This window comes from Halyomorpha halys, unplaced genomic scaffold (assembly GCF_000696795.3).
Source record: "Halyomorpha halys isolate HHAL.00 unplaced genomic scaffold, Hhal_1.1 Scaffold106.1, whole genome shotgun sequence".
NCBI classification, from domain to species: domain Eukaryota; kingdom Metazoa; phylum Arthropoda; class Insecta; order Hemiptera; family Pentatomidae; genus Halyomorpha; species Halyomorpha halys.
In genome coordinates, this window is record NW_027111449.1 from 671171 (window position 1) to 681472 (window position 10302).

The 10302-nt window shown below is 34.8% G+C and overlaps 1 protein-coding gene across 3 annotated transcripts in view; it reads left to right on the forward strand.

The window, feature by feature from the left end:
* Positions 1 to 8347, forward strand: part of LOC106677674 (proline dehydrogenase 1, mitochondrial) — a 57714-nt gene extending 49367 nt beyond the window's left edge. For all 3 annotated transcript variants that reach the window (XM_014415733.3, XM_014415734.2, XM_014415735.2), the window contains exons 2-3: positions 6236 to 6283; positions 6364 to 8347. In XM_014415733.3, the coding sequence (XP_014271219.1) occupies positions 6453 to 8306 (1854 nt within the window). In that variant the 5' untranslated portion in view covers positions 6236 to 6283; positions 6364 to 6452 and the 3' untranslated portion in view covers positions 8307 to 8347. The remainder of the gene's footprint in view (positions 1 to 6235; positions 6284 to 6363) is intronic.
* The last annotated feature ends 1955 nt before the right edge of the window (positions 8348 to 10302 follow it).

Below are 10302 nucleotides of genomic sequence, written 5' to 3' on the forward strand. Positions count from 1 at the left end.
AAAAATAAATTATATGAAAAATGTCTGAAGGACAGCGAATTCGACAATTTAAAAATATATCTAACTTGTTGAAAGTTGTCTAGTTTTGCTATTTGCTATCCCGACCATCCTCTTACGGTTTCTAACTTAATTTTTTTTTTTAATTTATTTATTGTTATTTACAACTGTAATAAAATATATATAAGTAAATTTGGTGTTAGTTATACAATGGTATGATTCAGAAATGTAGAGAATCTACCCATTGATAGAACGTTTCTAGAGGAGAAGATCACGAGACTTGATGACTTGATTTGTTACAAAGTAAGGACCATTAAGGATTTTCAATTGTATGGATTGGATACAAGAGAAATTTGATGGTCCGGTGGAGCCTCAAAGCTCCCCTTCGTAAGTCCAGATAGGCCTCATTACAGTTATTTATATGAGTCTTTTGTAATTAGTTGGAAGTTTAGACCGTTTGTCTAGTAAGTGTTGTAATAGTCAGAATCGACGAGCAGTTTTCTGTCTTTTCAGTCATGTATGAGGATTCCATGCCAGTCGTTTGTCTAGATGTAGTCCTAGACGAAGATCTTTTCGACAACAATAAGTAGGGCAGGAAGTCATGCTCTTACGACGGAGGATAGATGTTATTTGGTGGGATTTATTGGAATTTATTTTAATCCTCTAGTTTTTTGACCATTCTTCAAGGTTGGTAATTTGGGATTGGAGGGTTCGTAATACAATGGAAGGGTTATTATTCATTGACAATAGACATACGGCATACGTGGTGGGTTAGAATGTGTTGGGATATCAGCCGTAAAAATTATATAAATGATAGGACCCATAGTACTACCCTGAGTTATACCAGTAGACTGAGGAAAGACGGATGAATTGATACTATTTAATCGTAATAATCTGTCAGTGAGATAACGGTAATGAGTAATTATGTAGTGGGTAAGAATTAACGGATCTTGTATAGCAGTCCCGGGATAATATCAATATTAGATATTATAATATCGATATTTGTTCTAGATATTATTTAAAATTTTTCAAAAGAATAAAATAAAATATTAATTCTATCCAACTTCATTAGGAAGTCCATGAATATCGTACATGTATGTATATTATGGTACAATAAATAGATCCATTTTCCGGCTCTGAGGGTGATGGATTTTGATGAAAGAGGTATCAAATGACAGATAATTGAGTTGGAGAAGTGACGAATCTCAATTTCGATTCTTAAATTCGTACTGAAGCTTTAATAAAAATCTTTAAAAAATGAGAGAGGTTAGTCGGTGGATCGAGACAGTTTAAATAGAGTTTTATAGAATTTGAACCGGAAATCACTAATCAAGTACGTCCCATGGAACATAAGTTGGATCATATGTTTTAAAGCCCAAAAATAAACCGTTTTCGAGATAGCACACAAATTAGGTACTGGTCAAACCTCATTTTAGCATTACCTTCCATGGCGCGATTGTTCCCATAGGATACTTGCACCACGATTAATTGGTTCAAGATTGTTATTTTTGATGGCTCAAATTATTCAAATAGATTGTGTGAATGGTTTTGTCAACTGGAGCTTAAGATCCTGAAAATGATTGCATCAAATTTGTTTAGTTTGTCCGTCTGTGCTTAGACAAAAAGATATTTTGAACTCACAAACATAAAGACTTAATTAATTCATTGGTTTTATTTCTCAAATAAAACAATGATATTTCAAGAATGTTTGGAGCAATTTGAACTTGAATATACTGAAAAGAAGTCAGTTTCTGAATACGTAGTTTTTTTGAGCGAACGGCTCAACAGATTTCCAATTTTCATGTCTCAAATTATTCAAATCCACGGGCTCCCATCGAAAATTTGTAGCCCGCCTAAAACTTCTGTTCATGTACGGCTATGAAATTTCTTCTTCTTTCTCTTCCTCCTTGGTGCCTTTCAGCATGGAGGTGCCTTTGTCCAGGCAAACCAAGCGCCTCGATCCCGAGCCAGCACCTTCATGGCATCCCAGTTTTTTCCCTCTTCTCTCTCCTAGTTTGGAGATGTAGTCCTTCCATTGTATTCTGGGTCTTCACTAATCCGACAGAGATGTCCAAACCATCTGAGTTGTCTCTATTCAATGGTATCCTTTATAGAGACAGTTCCAACATCCTGTCTTGTCCTCTCATTCCGTATGCACTCCATCCTAGTTCGGCCTACCACTCTCCGTAGGTATCTCATTTCCATTGCAGTAACTCTGCCTAGGTGCTTATCTAGTGGTACCCAGCTTTCACTTCCGTAAAGGAGGGCAGGTAGGTATACAGCTTGGAAGATATGTACTTTAACGTTCTTCTCTACCTCTCTCTTCCCTATAACTCTGTTGCAGAGGTAGTACATTGCATTTCTCTTCTTTATCCTATTGGATATCTCTTGGTCTACCTTTCCATTCCTGCCGATCTCTGTTCCTAGGTAAATGTACTCGTCCATCATTTATATTGGTTCACATTTCCAAAGTATTTCGATGTTTTCCACTTCCCGGCCTATGAAAGTTCAGCAGGAACAATTCAGGATTAATATATGGTTACAGATAGCTGAATATTAGCTGAAGTAATATTTTCCAGTAGAGCATCGTAATCACTTATTACGTAAATTTTTACTTATAGATAGTCCATTATGAAGTATAAAGCTTAACGAAATGTGAATGTTTGATTTTTTTTGTAATATTACATGGATGATTCGATGAAAAATCACTTTTTTCTCTCTAAGAAATGTAGTTCGGATCTTTTTTTTTTTTTGGAACTGCAAGGAATCTTAAATATTAAACAGTGTTGGCCATTGTACCAAACCAGGACTTCAGGACTAATGATTACAGAAAATATAGAAGCAGCAGTATCACCACTACCTGGTCCTCACCGGGTTTCAAAGAAGACCAAATTTACAAGGCATCAATTGCGGTATTCTAGCTGACTGTTACCTCTATGTTTCGATTGTCTCGGTCTGTTATCTTCATTTCTCACCCTTTCTCTCCTGTCCTCTCTGTATTATGGTCTTCGCCAAAGGTTAGAAGTTTTCCTGCGCAAGCCATCCTTCTTCCCCAATTCTATCTCGCCAATTGAATCTTCAGGATCGTTGACTGGAATTGGACCTGTAGCAGGTAGGAATTGATCACCTCACTAAGTTTGTCCGTGATTCGATTGAAATTATCGCAATTTTCGTTTTATCCAATAATAACTATAATTTCAACTCGAGCCCACCGTGTAGATTGCTGTTGCGGACATAAGTATGGTGGAAAGTGAAAGTTGTGTGTGTGATACGCGCTCCCACTAGATTATTAATATTATATGCAATTTATCTTAACTCCATTTACTTATCAGGGTACTAAATATTTTTGACATCCATATGAATTACAACGCAATGAATGACCTCAGGTAAAAAAAATGAACTTTTTTTGGAACAGGATAACGATTTTTAACAAAATAGAAACACATTGACTACTAGTCAATACACATAATTGTTATTAAATTAAACATTAACTGGCTTTCTTTATGTTATGAAAACATTTACTTGCTATACTGCAGTTTACCTTCTCTGGAACCTGTAAACTGAATACTGAAGAACAAAAAAACTCTTGGTATGAATAGAGGACCAGATATTCCGACTATGACTGTGGAAAATTCCCAATTATCCTTAGTGAAGGTAATTTGAGAAGGAAGCAATGAAATCCCGCATGAATAATGAATGAATTTTTAGGAGAGAGTCTTTTTTCAGGTCTCTACAACTTATCGAATTAACGTTTTCATTTGTATTCACATTTTTTTAATATATATATGTGTGTGTGTGTCTGTGAGTGCGCAACAGAAATATACAATAACATCCGTAGACATGTTTTTGTAAAGTGTTCACTATCTTGGAGAGTGTTTTCAGGGAACTGCCAGAAGAATGATGAATTAAATTAAATCATTATTATGTTAATTTATAGGTAAGAATGAATTTTTCATTCTTCTGGTAGTTCCTTAAAACCTCTCTAAAAATATAAAGTAACTTTCCTAACCTTACTACACACTTTTTACACTTCTGAACTATAAGGTATTATTGGAGACGTTGCAATAAATATTCCTTTTGATATTATACTTTAACGAAAGTATCGATGCCCGATGCTTATACATCAAAATTTTGGTCAAAATTAATTGATTACTTTATAAAGTGCCAATACGTGAAAAACCAAATGCATTAAAATTAAAAATTATTTAATTTAAAAACAAAAAAAAATATACTATGGAAATTACCTTATCTTATTAATGGATTGTTAGTAATGTCTATAAAACTTAATGTAGTAGTCGAGTTCCTTTGGAAACTCAAGACTCATCTGAAAATACATGACTACACTTTCTTGATATTTACACTTGCAAATGCTTTATCTTTGGGGACATTTACAGTTACAGGGGACCTAATACATTTACCAAGAGCCGTCTAGTTGAAGACACCAGACTACTATACCAAGTTACATAATTTTTTATTGACATCTCTGACAATCCTCTATTATGATAAGAGTTATTTCCATTGTTGGAGCTTGTTTTAATTATTTTTTTTTATATATAAAGTCACCAAAATGGCTTGGTACTAAATAAGGTAACTTTTGGTTTACATTTGGAGAAGTCCTAAACGGAAGTCTTAGCAGATCCGGATCAAGATTTGACTTTAACAATATTCTGGGACTTTTGGATGAAAGCCCATGATTCGATATAATAGACTCAAATATTACACCAGTGTATAGCATTAATTAATCTAAATAACTATATCGGTTTAATTATTTTTCTACTGCTGTCAGGGAAGAAGTATTCAAGAGGAAGTTGCAGTAGTCGCCGTTGAGTCTCTTTTTAATTTCCAGGGTATGAATGACATTACGAAATTGAAGAGTCCCTAAAGGACGCTCACTGAGAAAGAGGGAGAATATAACTGGAATCGGAAAGGGACACTGAGAGGATCTAGTAAATGGACAGAGGAAGGGAAGGCAAGAGGAGAAAAACGTTAACAATAGGGTAACATCAAGAGTTCCCAGTAATAAGGAGTCCTAAACAAGGCAGAAATATTTTAATACAGAAGGAAAGAAAAAAAATGAAAAAAAAAAAATAAGGGAAAACCCGACCGGGCTGGCGGTGGTAAGGAAATGAAAAGGGCGCTAGTGACAAAAAGCTTCAGTCTAATGACGTAGCTATGAATTAGAGATGCCATTTCCGGATGCGGTGTATTGTAATATCCGCTCCCCCCTCCATTGTGGCTAAAATAATTTCACCCACGAGGTTAGTCTTGTACCCCCTTCCCCTCTCCCTCCTCCCTCCCTCCTGGTCCACAATCATCCCCGAGGGGTCTAATGTTTTTCCTAATCATCGCTGAGTCTCTCCTTTTGTCAGCAAGAGCTTTTATCAACTCCGGCTTCCAGCACACATGCGGTCCAGATGTCTCCTCTTATCTTAATAGCACCTTCCTCTCTCTCTCTATATATATATTTTCACAATTATATATGAATTCTCACATATAGCATCTAGTTTTACATATATTTATTTACCCGATTTTACATAGATTTATTTAAGTACATACATATGTTTCTTATACATTTGAATAATTTTGTCCGTGAAGAAAGATTGAATATAAAAATGAACTAATAATTAAATGATAGAATTGTGTTGTGTAAATATCGCTTAAACTTTGATACTTCGTCTGAAGAAATGAACGACATAATTTTTTTAAAAATTCAGAAAAAATCTTTGAATGAATGATTCATTGAGTGATTGAATGAGAAGCTTGTTTGACATGGTTGCATTTTTTTCATTTCACCAGATGAGAATATATGAAGGACTATTAAAAAATAATGAGGTTGAGTTTCATTAAGGTTTGGATACAGCTTGCACCGCTGATACCCTTTACACCTCAGCACGATTAGAGGGACGACCATTAAACTTTAAATAAATGTTTATAAACTATAATATTGATACAAAACAAATATCGTTGTTTGTTTTTTTATACTTTTGCTATTGTATGGGTGGGAATGTGAGGAGGTTATTCATCTATATTTTAGCTATCAATACTCGTTATCAATTAAGTCATTGGAAGGTTATATGTTTGTTATGTTAATCTTGCTGGGACATATTTGTTATTAAATCTTTTTTCGCAATACGTTTTTTTATTTTTTGTAATTGTTAATCTATAGCTTAGTGCTTGATAATAATTACTTGTTGGATATGACGAAATGTTTCTTGAACTTTTTTTTCTTCATTTTCAGAATCGGAGAGTTGAGCTTTGATACCATTTGAAAACAGAAATTAGTGAGGTAAGGATGATTTTCACTTGAATCTATTCTAATTTGGTTAAACATAATATTTTAATATCTTTGAAATTGCTGACTTGCAGGTTCTTCATAGCCATCCAATTCGTTAAGTGTTGTTGAGTTTATTTCAAACAGCAGATCAAGTGAGTTATACGACCCAGGAACTAAAGGAATGGCATTGTTGTACTCTATCAGAAAACTTCCTCGGAACATTTTCAACTTGAATGCCTTTTATATTAACAGTTCGTTTTCTTCATTCCCGCACCAGAACCAGTCTCGTTGGAGAAGTACATCCACGGAAATATCAGACCTATACGATAGGCCTCCCAGGAGGGATCCCTTAGACACTTCCTTCAACGATCCTGAGGCTGCCTTCAGGAGTAAAACAACATGGGAGGTAGTGAGAGCCTACATCGTCTACACTTTGTGCTCTTCCAACTACGTCGTGGAACGCAATATGGAACTTATGAAGCTAGCTAAAGCAATACTTGGAGAAAGACTTTTCAGACAGCTAATGAAAGCCACTTTTTATGGGCACTTCGTGGCAGGCGAAGACCAGAGCAGAATAGTCCCCACCCTTACAAGACTTAGGAGTTTTGGTGTGAAGCCAATCTTAGATTATTCTGTAGAAGAAGACATCAGTCAAGAAGAAGCCGAAAAGAGAGAGGTCGAGTCCAGCGTCTCCGAGATCAAATCGTCGGAAGCTGTCAGTGAAGCCAGGTCAATCGGAGGAGAAATGCCACAGTATAACGTCACTAAAACCTTCGCAGATAGAAGATATAAAGTACAGAGTGCTAGGACTTATTTCTATCTCAACGAGGCATCTTGCGAGAGGAATGTCGAAATATTTCAAGAGTCTCTCCATGCGGCCGCGGGTGCCACCTACGGCACTGGAATAACTGCAATAAAACTCACGGCTTTAGGAAGACCTCAACTACTCTTGCAGCTCTCGGAAGTCATAATGAGGGCGAGAAAATTTGTCAGCGAGGTCATCGGGGGTCAGGGAAATGTCATTGGTCAGAAATTGAACGCTGCTGACTTGGAGAAGAGACTGGAACAGGCCGGGATCAAGGATACTAAGAAGTTTCTTGCGAAGGTCGTCAAGGACAGCGAAGGAGTCATTCACCTCTTTCCTTGGAGCGGCATAGTTGATGAAAACTTCCAGCTGAGCGACACCTTCCGTGTTCCCAGCCTCAAGGAAGGGAGGATGGTTCGGCTTATATCCCAGCTCTCATCCAGAGAGGAGGAGATGTTCAGGAACATGGTGAGGCGGCTTAACACCCTCATCAAGACAGCCAGGGATTTGGACGTACGCGTAATGATAGATGCCGAACAGACCTACTTCCAGCCTGCTATATCCCGGATTACGCTCGAAATGATGAGAAAGTACAATACCAACAAGGCCATCGTTTTCAACACCTACCAGTGTTACCTGAAGGATGCACTGAAGGAAGTCTCCACCGACCTGGAACAAGCAAAAAGGCAGAACTTCTACTTCGGGTGCAAGTTGGTAAGAGGGGCTTACATGGAACAGGAGAGAGCCAGGGCTGCGGCTCTCGGATATCCCGACCCGATCAACCCCACCTACGAAGCGACTTCGGAGATGTATCAGGAAACGCTGGCCGAGTGCTTGAGGAGGATCACAGATCTACGGGAGAAAGGCCTACAGAAAAGGATCGCTATCATGGTGGCCTCTCACAACGAGGACACCGTGAGGTACGCCATCCAGAAGATGAAGGACTGTGGAATAACTCCGGAAGAGAAGATCATCTGCTTCGGTCAGCTGTTGGGAATGTGCGACTACATTACGTTCCCACTTGGACAAGCCGGCTACTCAGTGTACAAGTATATCCCTTACGGCCCGGTGGACGAAGTACTGCCATACTTGTCGAGAAGGGCTCAGGAGAATAAGGGCATCCTGAAGAAGATCAAGAAGGAGAAGCGGATGCTCCTATCTGAACTACGAAGGAGGCTCCTCTCCGGCCAGATCCTCTACACTCCTCGTGGCAATTACATCTCAGTATAATTACATTCATTTAATATTGCTAATAGATAATATTGTTCCTTTTTGGTTTTTACTTTTTATTTTAATAATTCAAATTATTGTATATATTGAATTAGACATTTTATCCAATTTTTGCTCATTTTGAGTATTTTAATTATATTTAATTTGATTCGTTTATTATAGCTTTATTGGTGTTTTAGTTAATGTGTACTTAATTAGGATAATGTATTTTAAAGTAATGTTGATACACATTAGTGTCATTTGCTGTTGAGTAGTAAATGTACGTATAGTTGAGAGATGGCTATGTGTTGAAGCGGTGGAAAACGAACAGGGTTTAGTCGATAAAGGTATTGTTTTGTTTCTTCCATAAATTTTTAACTTTCTCTGAAAACTAGGGTGGGCCTTGCTGCTGGTCTCAGGTGCGAAAAATTCATTAAACCTTTCTTACATAACCAAACAAATTTATTCCTGCTATAAAACAGAGTAAAAATACTATAAATTATTTTGGTTAAATTTACATTGGCTACTTTTACATTCGAAACAAAAAATTCCGTTATTAGTTCAATAAAACAACAAAATCGTTTAAGGTTGTATAAGAATAGTTTGTCTTTTTTCTGTCCATAATTTTCGTCAAGTTTCCATGAAATAAAAGTAGGTCTATTTTATCAAAACTACGACACATTTTTCTGGGATTTGTTAAATTAAAAAAATATATATATTTTATATGTACGGTATTTTTTCATTCAGTATTTTTTATTCGTTGAGGCTGTGAGAAGAGTCCAATAATTTAAAAATAAATTTTTAAATTACTTTTTCGGTTTTTCAAGACTAATAATACGAATAAATATTAAAAGTATTAAGATATTTCTTAAATCTTTTTATGTACGTTTGTTATGAAATTTATATCAATTAAGTAAAGGAAAGGATTCGGAATAAGTTCCTATTTTTTTTAGTTTATAAAGTGGGTTAGGTTTTTTATCAAAATTTAATAATCATTGTATGTATAGATTTTTTTTTTTTTACCAAACCTTCAATGATTTAAAACTAAATTATCTTTTGAACTATTATCTGTTTTCAGTTTCAATATACCCCTAATGTTTGTATTTTTTAAAAATTATTTTTCATAAACTTTTCTGCATTTTTGTAATGAATTATTTAATATTTTGAGACGAAGTATTATTTTTGCATTTTATACCAAATAAGTCATTCTATTTTATAAAATTTATTATTTATTGTGTTTAAATTATCTTTTGATCCTAGAGCTTTAATTATTTTGTATTGTAGTATTTGTTCAAAAGTTTAATTGTGATGTTTCGGAAAATTGTCTACAGATTGTATTCAATATGGAGTTATGAAAAGGCATTGGTTGAGTTATGGAATGATAATTTATACAACTTTATGTGATTAGATTATAATTTATGTGTTAGTTAAAAGTGAGATCTGTTTGCTTAGAAATTTATTTGTGTGCTATGATTTTTATATTGATTGAAACACCTCTCTTTGATTCATTGGATCTGAATTTGCAGTATTACTTTTTTATTTTTTCTTATTATATTTTCATTTATTTATTGTCTAAACTTTTGTAACTTAAATAATATACTTTTCCGTTAATTATCACCTTAAGTAGCTTGTGACCAGTTTAACCTTTATTTTAGTGTTTAAATAATATATTTTTAAAAATAATGGACGATACTTCTTTTATTTTCATACATAAATTAAATATAAAACCGATTACATACTTTTATTATTATTTTTTTTTCATTCATATGTCCTTATTATCATCTGACGCGTTTATATATTTTTTTTTATTTTCTTAACAAGATCATTAGTTAAGTCACTATGATCAGTTATTTAAGTATTACATGAAGTTAAACGAATGAAGAATAAGAAAATGAAATAGATGATACATAACGGAAAAGTAACTTGATTAAGTCACAGATAAATATGTATCGTAATGTTTATTTATTTCATCTTAGTATTATTTAATTAATTAGTAATATTAATTATAATATGCCGA